We start from the raw sequence: 13,346 nt of genomic DNA, 5'->3' as shown, positions 1-13,346 counted from the left end.
CAGAAAGGGAGTAATTATTAGAGTTCACTTTTTAAAACTTGATCATGGATTTCCATTTTAATAGATAAAACTGTTCCCTAGGGAACCCCCTAAATCAGCCCAAGTTATCTTCAAATACTAACTTGTCTCTTGCCGTCTGAGTCACCTTTTTGCCTTTTCTAGGTATGGACGGCCCGACCCTCTGCTGCGGAGAGAACACGACGTCCGCGTGAGCCTCCAGATGGCCTCAGTGCAGTACGTACACACCCAGCGCTTCCAGGCCGAGGTGGTGGCCTTCATTCAGCACTTCACTCAGCTGCAAGACGTCCTGGGCCGCCAGCGGGCAGCCATTGAGGGGCAGACGGTAGGTAGTCTTGTTTCTCCAAGTTGCCTTTCCAGTTTGACTGATCAGTGGAACTTTTAAGCCTCTAGAGGTAAATCTGAAAAATGTCACTAAAAACAGTAAAGGTCATTGGGTAATTTTATGCTTACGGATGTCCTCTACATTGCTGGTTATCTGTAGAAATCTTCCTGTAATCTGAAAGCTTACATTTCTTATTCATTGTATTGTGTTCTAATTACCTTTAAAGTTTAGCTTTAGCTTTCTCTAAAAAAGATAAATGAAATTTCTGGATAACACATAAGACTTTTGGCCCTTTTAGGGCTTTAGTGGGGATTATTCTATTGGAAAATGGTCCTGAAGAACATATATAAAGAGAAGTTTTTTCAAATAGAATTAGAAGTTCCCAAACTTCTTTGTTCATTGCTCCCTTAATGTCTTGGGAGTTTTTCCACCGCACATCCTAGGCCAAAAGGAACACCTAATGGCTTTCCATTTACAAAGTAATTAAGACTAAACAATTTAATAAGTACATATGTCCTAAGAACTTAATAGCTGTTTGAAAAATAAAACACATAAGTGAAAGAGTATTTTTATTTCATTCTCAACATGATGACTTGTTAGTAGGACATGGGTGCTCTTGGGTACTGTACAACTTCTCAAACTTGGAATCAGATTGGATATCACAACCCTCATTTCCTGTTCTGCATTTTCTTTCCATGGTTCTTGGTTTTTGTCACAGCAGCTGCTTAAGACCTAGCTTCACAAAGATGAAACATCATTGAAAGGACGTTACGTGATTTAAACTGAACGTGAACTACCTCAGGCTAGTTGTTAGCTCAGTGCTCAACAGATGGCATGTTTACCTAAAACTTGAACACATCCTGGCAGCCCACCTGTGAACACGTCCCAGCATCCTGTGGTGTCCTGGCGCACAGTTTAGGAAACACAGAAAATGATTATTCTGTAGTTTTTTGTAAAACTTGGTTTTTACTTATTTTTAAACTGTTAGTTAAAGGATGATAATTTAAGAAATAGATTCTGTCTTTATAGTGGAAACATTTAAAAATTTTGTTTTAATTTAAAATTAAAATTTTTGAATATGTTATATATTGATTTGGTACAGAATCAAAGTAAAATAGCACATTTGGAGAAAAGCCTCCCCCTCAGTTACTTTTCCTCAACCACCCACTTTCTCTCTTGGAAACAAGCAGTGTTACTGGTTTCTTGCCTTCTAAATATTTTTTTTTTTTTAATTTATATTTATTGTTGAAAGTATTACAGATATCCCCTTTTTCCCCCCCGTTGATCCCTTCCACCCCACATCTGCCCCCCCCCCCGCCCTCACCATGCTATTACCTGTGTCCATGGGCTGTGCATATATGCATATAAGTTCTTTGATTAATTTCTCCCCACCTGCTCCCCCACCCCCGCCTTCCCACTGAGATCCCTCAGTCTGTTCCATGCTTCTGTGCCTCTGGATCTGTTTTGTTCCTCAGTCTATTTTGTTTATTAGATTCCACATATGAGTGAGATCCCGTAAAACTGAATCGGGATGAATCAGGAAACCTGAATAGAGCAATAACAACTGATGAAACCCAAGCAGCAATAAAAAAACTCCCAGCAAACCAAAGCCCTGGTCTGGACTGCTTCACAGCGGAGCTTTCTAATTCTTTAAGTTGTAGGGTTACATAGTTTACTAAAATTTTTCTTGCTTCTTGAGGTAGGCCTGTAGCGCTATGAACTTCCCTCTCAGGACTGCTTCACTGTGTCCCATAGATTTTGGGTTGTGTGTTCATTTTCATTTGTTTCTAGGCATTTTTTTATTTCTTTCTTGATCTTATTGGTAACCCATTCATTGTTTAATAACATGTAATTAGCCTCCATGTGTTTGAATGCTTTTGAGTGTTTTATTGTAGTTGATTTCTAATTTCATGCCTTTGTGATCTGAGATGCCTGATATGATTTCAGTCTTCTTGAGCTTATAGAGACCTGTTTTGTGTCCTAACATGTGGTCTGTCTTTGAGAATGACCCATATGCACTTGAGATGAATGTATATTCTGCAGCTTTGGGGTGGAATGTTCTGTAAATGCCAATTAAATCTATCTGATCTAGTGTGCCATTTAGAGTCGCTGTTTCTGTGTTGATTTTTTTGTCTGGAAGATCTATCCAGTGAAGTCAGTGGGGTTGTTAAAGTCCCCGACTATGACTATATTGCTGTTGATCTCTCCCTTAAAGTCCTTAAGGTTATTATTAATAGGTCCATATTACCATTTTAATGTATATTCTGAGATCTATAACTTTTATAAAACAGATAATGTATTTTTTAAAAAAATACAAATGTAGCATAATCAAATTATAGGGAATCTGGAAAAAAGAATCAGTCTTACCAATCTCATAGCTTCATAGGTATGTTTTAATTTCTTTTCTTTTTTTCTATACATGTTTCCGTGGTAATAATCATGGAGTATATAACAGTTTTTCTCTCTCTTTAGAAACTTAAAAAAATTTTAGTATTTGACACATATAAAAGAATGTAGCATGTATACAGGTTATAAAGTGTGGTAATAAAATGAACATCCATGAAACCACCATCGAAATAAAAGTTAAAACCTTGCTAAGGCTGCTGTATGTGTTCCTCCCTGCCTCATCCCCCGTCAACGCCTCAGATAATTGCTGTCCTGATTTTTGGGTCTGCTAGTCCCTTTGAAATTAAAAAAAGACCCTGTACAATATCTTTTATTTTTTCTTGGTTTGATCTTTACAAAATTGTACTAATAAACTGAATTTAATGTTTTGTGACTTTTTTTTTTTTGTCAGTGTGTTGTTAAGATTCATTTAGGTTTATTACATGTGATTGCGTTTCACTTATTTTCACTGTTATCCTGTATAACACACATGATTTCTCTACTTTCCTGTTGAACACTTGGGTTGTTTACAGTGTCTCCCAGTGTACATGTATGGGTACGAGTTTTTCTGAGACACTTGGGAGTGGAATTTCTGGGCCCGTGGGATGCACGTGCTTCTCTTTGTAAGGTAATGCCGTGTCGTTCTCAGACGTGGCCAGCTCTATTACATACTCGCATTTGCAATGTGTAACAATTCCTCGTCATTCATATCTTTGCCAACACTTGTATTGTTGACCTTCTTATTTTGGGCCAGTTACTGACTGTAAAATGGTATTATTATATTGTGGCCTACACATGCTTTTTAAAAAACCTTTTAAGTTGAGGAAAAACATATAGTTCACATAGTAAAGTACAGAAAGTGTGTTAACTTCATGCATATACTTTGGGAATGCAGCTTCTTTTCATAACCCCTTTTCATAATCTTTTCCCATTTTGCTTTGCATTTTTCATAGAGATTCTACTTAATAACTCTTTACTCCACCAGGCCAGTTTCCTTAGCCATATCCTTATGTTTTCAAACATTTGCCTTGCTCCCAGTTTTTCATTCTCATGAGTAAGTCTTCCATGACATCTTTGTGTCCAATCGTATTTTTTTCAATTATAGGATTGAATGCTATAACTGGTATTGAGTGCTTAAGCGGTATTATTTTGTAGGGTTGAATCTCATAAGGCCATGAACATTTTTGTGACTCTCCATTCAGCTTTGCTAAATGTCATCTGTTAGAATTATGTACATTTAAAACAATTATTTTTACATGTGTGGTTTAAACAGTAGTAAGTTATTGTGAGGAACCAGTTGGGTTAGGAAATGAGACACTGTGCATTATTGAGTAATTGGGTTTAGCTTCCTGGGGAAGCAGAAATTAAACAGGTAAATTTTTTAAGCTTTGCTCTGTCAAATTATAGAAGACAAGCAGAAGGTAAAGGCCTACCTTTCTGGGCTTTGAAGAAAAGCCGATCTCAAGGATCTTTAATCTTGCTCTCTGAATTATTTAGATGTACAAGGAGAAGGAGAGCTAAAGACCTACTTTGTTTGCAGGTAAGATTAAGAGGCTATTTTGTTTGGAATTTAAATTCCTTTCTCCTAATATTGTACTGGTGACAGGTGGTATTATCTACCTTAGACTTGTAGCTGGATTCCTAGTCCTACATTTTCTAGTGCCTATAAGTAATGATCTGGTGGGAATTTAAATTTTAATCTTTTTTTTAACAAATTTTTCTTTTATTGATTTGGGGGAGAGAGAGTGAGAGAGAGAGAAAGAAACAGCGATGTGATAGAGAAACATGGATAGGTTGCCTCTGGTAAGTGCCCCGACTGGGGAGTGAACCCGAAACCTAGGTATGTGCCCTGACCGGGAATCAAACGCACCACCTTCTGGTGTACAGGACAGCACTCCAGCCAACTGAGCCACACCGTCTAGGCCTCTCTTTAATATTGATGTTTGAAATTAGAAGAACATCATTTACCTAATTTGATTGGGCCAAACATAAATTGTTTTCTTTATTTTTGACCCCAGAAGTATGACATATTTATCCTGTGTCTTCTACTTTACATGGTGTCTCTTATAGTAAACATCTTTATTCGCTGGGGAACTGGAGTGCAGATTTTGGGTGGAGATAGCACATTCAATTTAGAAATCATGGGGCAGGAACCTGGAGTCTGGGGGTTGCCACTATAGGCTGTGTGACCAGCAGCGAGCTATTTTTCTTGCTGTTCTGTTGACTCAGTGGTAGAAGGAAAATGGAGTGAGCCGAAATAAGTCTGTTGTGCGTTCGGTTGATAATTATCTACACTAACGATGCTTTGGAGCTTTCCAGGTGCTTTCACATGTTACCTCATTTGATCCTTCCCACAGCCTGTTTGTCATTTCTACTGTTACTTAGTGAGTGCTTATTGTGCTTTGGTGTGTTGTACGTTGTGCCAGGTGTTGGACACACAAAGGAACACAAGGAACACCTGGCCATTGCCCCCATGGAGTTTAGATGTTGCCGGGAAGGTGTCAGCATGAGAAAGGAGATACTTAGCTATCAATGTGACTGGTGAGGCCTGTTGGGCTAGGCAGTGGCTCATCTGATTCTTAAAATAATTTTCTTAACACTATTTTTTGGAAAGCAGTTTTTCATTTTGATGAAGCCAAATTTTTTTTTCTTTCCTGGTTAGTGCTGTTTGTGTTTTATCAAAGAGACGTTTGCCTACCACTAGGTGGCGGTGTTTCCTTTGCCCTCTTGCTGGAACTTGTATAATTTCAGACTTCTTCCGTTTTGAATTGACCTTTGTATGTTTTGTGAAGTAACGGCTGAGATTTTTTTTTCCACATACGTATCCAGACTCTTCTTTTCCCGCTGACGTACCCTGGCATTTTTGTTGAGAATCAGCTGACCACATACATATATGTGCATTTCTTCATTCTCTATTCTGTTCTGTTGATTTTTATTTAATTGTAGGCCAGTACTTCCTAGTCTTGATTACTGTTGCTTTGAGGTATGTCTTGAAATTGGTAGTATAAGGTCTCTAACTTTGTTCTTTTCCCCCAAAGTTGTTTTGGTCATTCTAGGTCCTTTGTTTTTCCTTATAAATTTTAGAAGCAGCTTGTCTCTTCAGTAAAGTCACCTAGGATTTTGATTGGGATCGCACTGAATTTGTGTATCAGGAGAATTGACACCTTAGCAATCTTGAGTTTCTGGACCCTTAAGTATGGTATATCTCTCTATTTAATTAGGTCTTCAGTTTCTCTCAGCAATATTTTGTAGCCTGGGGTGTATTGGTCTTACATATTTTGTTATATTTATACCTAAGTATTTCCAGTTTTGAATGCTATTGTAAATGATACCAATTTTTAAAATCTTGTATGTTGATATGCTGACCTCCTATCCTGTAATCTAGATGAAGTTCCTTACTCTCGTGCCTTTAGATCCTTTAGTGTATTTTACCTGGATGATGATGATGTCTGAGATAAGAACTCCCTTTTCTCTTTTCCAACCTGAATGCCTTTATGCCTGGACTAGGACTTCCACTATGACGTTGACTAGAAGTGGTGAGAGCGGCTACACCTGCCGTACTCCTTATCTCAGGGCAGCGATTTTCACTCTTTTTCATCCCATGGCAAATAAACTAGTTACTAAAATTCTGCAGCACACCAAAAAATATGTTTTTTGCTGATCTGACGAAAAATATGTATAATTTTGATTTTTTCACGCCGGCTGTCTGTTGTGTTGGCTGTTGTCATTTTTATTTGACCATCTAAAGGAAAAGAGACCAGGGCCCCTGACTAAGTAGTCAGGTACTGCATGTTTTAAAATTTGCAGCGCCCAGATTGAAAATCTCTGTCTTAGGGGGAAAACATTGTTTTTCACTGTTAAATAGGATGTTAGCTGTAGATAGTTTTTGTAAAGGAGTCTGTCCACTTTATCTAAATTGTCAGTTTGTTGGCATGAAATTGTTCATAGTGTTCCCTTACCTTTTTAATATTTGTAAGTTCTGTTGCAATGTCCCCCACGCCTTCCTGATAGTGACAATTTTTGCTTCCTTTTTTTTTTTTATTAGTAACAAGTAGAAGTTTATTATTTTTCATCAGTCTTTTCAGATAACCAGCTTATTGAAGCCTAGATGGTGGTTAGAACTTAAAAAGAATGTATATTCTGCAGTTGTTGGCTTAGTGTTCTATAAATGATTTTTTTCTATTGTTTATCTGTTTTCTAAATAAGTAGTTTCTGTTCTATACTATGTTCTTCCTTCTACTTAGGTTTATCGTGCTTTTTCTTTCTTTAGCTTCTTAAGATGGAAGCCTTGACCATTGATTTTAAATCTTTATTTTTAAATATAAAATAGTATTTACTGCTCAACCTTTTTCTCTCCTGTTCTAAGCATATCCCATGAATGTTAGCATGCTGTGTTTTCTTTATCAGTGAAGTTGAAATATTTTTCCATTTCCCTTGTGATTTCTTTGACCCATGGGTTATTTAGAAGTGCCTAGTCTACTTTTAAAATATTTGGGGTTTTCCATTATCTTCTTGTTAAGGATTTCTAACTTAACTTTGTGGTGGTCATAGAATATACTGTGTATGATTTTAGGTATTTTAGATTTATAAATTTATGGAACTTTTTGGGAACCTGAGTTCATTTGAATGTAAAATTAGGGAATTGAGTCTCCGAATCAATTTTCTTTCCCTTTTAGGTGAGAGATCAAGCCCAGCGCTGCTCCCGGGTTCTCCTTGATATTGAGGCTGGTGCTCCTGTTCTACTTATCCCAGAAAGTTCCAGATCAAATAATCTGATTGTAGCAAATTTGGGGAAGCTGAAAGTCAAGAACAAGTTTCTATTTGCTGGTTTTCCTGGGACCTTTTCCTTGCAAGATAAGGTGAGCAATTAGCACCCATTCCCTTGTCAGTCGAACTAGCATTTGACCAATTGAAAAATTCACTTGTTGCCATGAGATGATTCCCAGCTGCTGTTAGTATATGTGGCTTGAATAAGTATTTTTGACATTTTATCGATATTTTAATTAACCTTTTAACAGAGATAGTGGAAATTGTAACCCTTACTAACTGTATGTAGTAACTTATTTTAGCAAACATGTCTTTCATGTTGATAGTTCTTTCCCCACTGTTTCACCTCAGAGTAATCAACTCTTTACACTATGGCTTTTTCAGCAGACCTGATTTGGCCCAAGGTTTATCAGATACCATTTAAAAATATCTTAATAGTAAAGTCTTATACAGATATTGTTCTATAGTTTAAAACTATGTTAGCATTTATTTATTTCTTACAACAGTGTTTGGAGGTAATTGGCATGAGTATCGCTGTTGTTTTCATTTTACATTTAGAAAAATTGGGACATGTTGAGAATAAATGATAAAAAAGGGAGCACCTAGTAACATAGACTTAGTGCCGAGAGGGCGGGGGGGGGGGGGGGGTGTCTGATTAGCCCCTCCCACCCATATTTGCACTGAGGAGATTGGTAACATTGTTGGAACTAGAGGTGTCTTGTGTTCTCCATGTGTGTTTTCATGGAAACTTCTTGCTAGTTTCCACAGCAGCTTTCAGTCTGTCTGCTTATTCAGTGCAAACTCATTTTAGCTTATGAGAAAAATAGTACTTACTGAAATCCCCAGCTAGTTATGCTCATTTCAGTCTAACGGCTAAGAACTCAGGGAGAGAGGTAGCCTTTGAAGGAGGATGACATAAAATTTGATTGTGAGATCTTATGACTGACAATAATAGCAGTAAGATGCTTATTGACTGCTTATTATACATCAGCCTAAGCTCTTTACACATTTATTCATTTTGTTCTCATTAGTAACCTAAGAGGTATCTAGTATTATTAGCACCATTTTTTCCAGATAAAGAAATCGAGACTTAAAGAGGTTAAGCCATTTCTTTTGGCTTATACAGCCCGTAGAAGGGTGTGTGGACCTCAGACTTCGATGTGTTCTTAACTCCATGTTCTTAATTGTGATTTGGTTTTACTTCCCATCATTAGGATTAGGTATCTGTGGGGAACAAAGGCTGTTCCTGCTGTGTGTCTACTGGCCCTTACTGAACAGCTATAGCTCTTTGAATTTTCTGAAGAGTGGGGCAGTGAGTTAAATAAAATAACTTAGATGGAACAGCTTCAAAGATTATTACAGAAAATTTATAAATCAGAGCAGTTACTGTTTGCCTCTCTAGGTACAGAAAGAAAAGAAGGCGAAGGAGCGCGAGTAGGGTGGTATTCCTCACCCGGGGGCCCCCCGCGGCCTCGACTCGGCTCAGACGTCATAGGAAGGTAGTGTCTGTTGGCAATGCCTGGACTCAAATACTGTTGTGATTTTCAGTTACTACCTCTGTATTTTTTATTTCTTTTACTTTTCACTCATCCGGTTACTCACTGTTACTAACCTAAACATCGTGAACCGAAAATATTTGATTCAGTGAGTGGGGATGGGTAGGGTCAGGAGAAGAGTGAAGATGGGACAGTGACAGTCATAGGAGCTATGTTCATATGTTGTAACCTTGGGCTCAGGACCCAGAGTGGGGGTGTCTGGACAAAGGGCTAGAGGTCATGTTGACCATACATCACCTTACTTTTAGCCACTCACTCAGATAAGCCAGATTTAGGGTCAGAGCAGAGGCTGAAATCAAGCCGCAGAGGGAAGAGAACATCGCCCGCTCGTGTAGGCTCCGCAGATGCGGCCCTTCAGGCAGAGCCGAGGGCGGAGACCTTGCTTGCACCTGCTGTGAGAAGCCGTCCTGTCAGAGTCACAGGCCTTACAGTGGCTGCTTTGACAGGGAGAAACACGCTTCCGCTTATGTGTATTTTTTACGACAGTAACAGTGAAAGCCACCAACATTGGTCCTTTCATAGCAGGCCTCCTAGGGAACTGGTAACCTTGGCCTTAATGAAGAAAATAGGTTTCCATGAGATAAGCATTTTGCTATTTGCTGATTTAAAGAACATAGAAGAGATCCATTCATAAAAAGAAAGATTGGTGACTGCTTCTAAACTTTCTTTCTTTTCCTTAGTATGAGTGTTTATAATTAACATGAGTAGATAATAGACAGATGTACCAGAACTGTTGCTGGCACATGGATGTTGTCCCCATTGTCACCTCCAGATACTGCATCTGCTGCCATCACTGCCCAAGGGAGTCCCCCTTGGGAACCATCTTTCAGTCTGTAGTAAGTTTTTTGGAACATATTTATTTTGTGGTAAATCTTTGTTTTGAGGCCTAAAGTTTTTAAGGAAAAGATCAGTTAGCTCCGGAATGGGTGCTCAAGTTCAATAATACCATTTCTGTTTCTCTACCCTTCCTAAAAAGGTAGAGGACTGGTTTTCTCAGACATACCTATATATGGGCTCATGAGCTGATGCCGAAGTCAGCGCCTAAAAAAGAATTGCCAAAATATCTCAAGAAAGTTTTGCAGATAGGTTTCTCCTTTGTTAAGTAAGTCCAGTAACTGTTTAGTTTGAAGCCTTTTAATGAAAACCTTTCCCTATATTTTATTTTTGAGGATTTGATTTTAAGTGGCAGTGCATACAAGGATCGCTTTTTCTTCAAGGTATAATATGTTTTTTAACCCCTGGTTTTTCTGAAAAACCTTATGGGATTCAGCAGACATTCACACATATGCTTGAAAATCGGAAACTTAACCCTTTAAAGTATCCCATTCCTTGAGAAAGTCTGTTTATCTTGTGTGTGTGTGTGTGTGTGTGTGTGTGTGTGTGTGACTCACTTTCCTCCTTTGTAGAGAAGTTCTTAAGGACCATGAAAAGCAATTTATCCCCTCCCCTCCCCTCCCCTCCCCTCCCCTCCCCTCCCCTCCCCTCCCCTCCCCTCCCCTCCCCTCCCCTCCCCTCCCCTCCCCTCCCCTCCCCTCCCCTCCCCTCCCCTCCCCTCCCCTCCCCTCCCCTCCCTTCCCCTCCCCCTTTCTCTCTCTCTTTCGATCTAGGCAGTACTTTCTCGGAGATCTATTTTTGTTTTCCTAAACCCTAGGAAAGCCCTATCTGTTGCATACCTGTGGTGGTTCTGTAGAATTCCATAAGGGCTGCTTGGAGTGTGTCGCCTGAGAAAGTGTCTGTAATCAGACAAACAGCTCTGAAGCCTGCTCTCCATGGGTACAGCCAGGCCCAGTTGATCGAGGCCGGTATCAAGTGAATGAATACTTTCCTCACCAAGGCCACTTTGCATTTACATTTGCCCTGGAATACATTTGCACGTGTGAGGTTTGTCTAGTGTGCATTCCGGTGGCTAAAGAGCAGGAAATAATCCTGAAATCAAAGCTTGCAGAGGGGTTATTTGCCTTTGAGCTTCATGACTCCTGTGTGTTTGGAATTGTTCTACGTAAATCTATGTCCTACTGAGTTCAGGTTTGAACTTTTTACATAAGCTTTTCCTTTCATTCTCCTCAATCACAGCTTGTGCTTACACCATAATTTCCCAGTCAGCCTTTCAAAAGCTTTGAGTGAATCTCCTCAGGCCATTGATTCATTTAAACCAACTACAGAAGATGCAGAGAATCAAATGAAAGAGCAGCAAACATTCTCTAGAGTTTAAATAAACTAAGCAGGAAGGAAGGTTTTTAATGTTGAAGTTCTGAAACAATAGCATTTACCTAGTCATTTGCCTTGCAAAAAAAATTTCAGAAAGTGTGAGCTGGCTTCTTTGGCTGTTACGTGTAATTCCTACCCAGGATAGCCATGGAGGCGCTGCATCCTCTGCGTCCCGAAGGCTGAGAGAGGGCGCGGGCACAGGCGAGGCTGACTATGGGGAGACCGCTCTTCCCCTCCCATTGCTCTTGAGACTGGAGAGACGCTGCTGATGCGGAGGCCGCATAGATGCACGGCTCTGAGGCTCAGGCGAAAAGAGAGTGGGAGGTTTTAAAGTCAGTTATTGCACCATTTTGGTGAAAAAGATTTGCCCCTGTTAGCAGTTACCTGCAGGTTCTCAGTATGTAAGAGCAGGGTGTAGTATTTTCAACAGAGCTGTGGAATTTATTTTACCCTGGATTAGCCCTTAATCTTGGTGTCCTTGAACAGAAACATAATATGAATGACAACCGCTGATGTTTTCCATTGACACACAGTTACTGAGAGAGATGAGAAATGTAAGCCTGTGAGGGGAGACTCCCAGAAAGTGCAAACACATGACCGTAACTTAATTCCATTGGAACCATAATTGCTGTTAGATGCGGTTCTTAGAACAGTTAGTCCCTCCCGTCCAGTACAGTAATATATCATATGGTTGAGAGATTAGCTTTTGCTGCATTTTATGTAGATTAAACCACTTGTGATCAGCATCTTAACATTTGCTCTTAAGACAAAAGATAATATCTTCCTGCAAAATTGCCAGTTTTCAGTAGGTATTGAGTTATATGTAACGTCTCTGCAAATAAGTACATGTGGCATCAATGTCATGATCCTTTTACCCTTCTGTGTATGAGATCGGTTGTCTTGGGAGGTGCCAAGTGTTGTAGAGTCTTTGAGGAGCTCAGGGACTGGATGGGACTTCCAGGACTACCTTCTAGTTTTATTTTGTTTCTTCTAGGAATCTGTGCCTTCAGCTTCCCCAGTGGGTACTCCCAAACACAGTGTGAGGAAAACAGCAGGCACGGAGGACCCGAGGGGCACCCACGCAGAGGGGCTGTTCGTGATGCCTTCTGTTGGAATGAGTGTAGGCAGCCTGAAGAGTGTCTCTGTGCCCAGTACTTCGAGCAAGCAGCAAGGGCAACAAGCCACGCCCTCTGCCAGCGAGGTTTCCAGTAGTCCAGGTAAAAGAGGAAAAGCTGATTGCGTAATGAAGGCGGGAAATTCATGAGATGGCTGTAGGAACCTAAGGTGGGGCGGTGCAGGGTGTGGAAGAGGGGACTGCACCCTGTAAGAGCAGGTACCGACAAAGTGACAGCATGACTTTAGTGGTAACGGAATTTTGACATTGGTTTTGTAGGCTTAAGAAATTTAGGATGTAGACTTAGCATTGGGTGACTTCTAAAGTGGGTTAAATTAGCATGACACAGTGTAAATAAAGATATTTAGATGGTTTGTTAGGATTTTTTCTTATAGGTCAAGCTAGTTGCCAGCAGATGGTGATATAACTAGAATTATTCCTGTATCCTTAGACACATCGCTGTTCAGACACCATCCTTGCAAGTCACTATTTAATTCTAAAAAGTAAAACATAACTCTTTAAAAGTTGTTAGTGTGAATTAGGTAACAGGAATACTCCTAAGTAACAGTTTTTAAAAGACATGAACCATCTAGTTATTGGTGCCATGCTCTGGAATTTAAGAATGGGTCATTCCAGAGGAGAGCCTGACTTTGGCCTTTTAGTTTTCAGATGTTTTCTGGTTGGGCAATGGATTGGATAAGTGAGGTGCCGCTCCAAGGAGCTAGAGAGGGAAGCAGGATTAGCCACAAAAATCAGTCCATCGTGGCTGGATTTCGGGAGCTGTGGGACTCTAGCTGAGCGAGACTGCTTAGTGTCTTCTGTTAGAGAGATGTGAGGGTGAGTTAATGCCCTGCAGTGCCTTACCACCCTCGAGGGGACAGGAAGGTGGTTACGCTGATGATTAACTGAGATTATATGATTATCATGATAGTAGTTGTTGAACACTTACTGCATGCCAGACATTGTGGTACAT

The 13,346-nt window shown here is 39.8% G+C and overlaps 1 protein-coding gene across 2 annotated transcripts in view; it reads left to right on the top strand.

The window, feature by feature from the left end:
• Positions 1-13,346, top strand: part of VPS13D (vacuolar protein sorting 13 homolog D) — a 208,616-nt gene that overhangs the window by 39,018 nt on the left and 156,252 nt on the right. For both annotated transcript variants that reach the window (XM_016205659.2, XM_016205658.2), the window contains exons 23-25: positions 163-343; positions 7,405-7,587; positions 12,254-12,476. In XM_016205659.2, coding sequence (XP_016061145.2) covers positions 163-343; positions 7,405-7,587; positions 12,254-12,476 — 587 coding nt within the window. The remainder of the gene's footprint in view (positions 1-162; positions 344-7,404; positions 7,588-12,253; positions 12,477-13,346) is intronic.

The sequence above is a fragment of the Miniopterus natalensis genome, chromosome 9 (genome assembly GCF_054644295.1).
Source record: "Miniopterus natalensis isolate mMinNat1 chromosome 9, mMinNat1.hap1, whole genome shotgun sequence".
Lineage (NCBI taxonomy): Eukaryota > Metazoa > Chordata > Mammalia > Chiroptera > Miniopteridae > Miniopterus > Miniopterus natalensis.
This window is presented reverse-complemented; position numbering and strand designations above follow the sequence as displayed.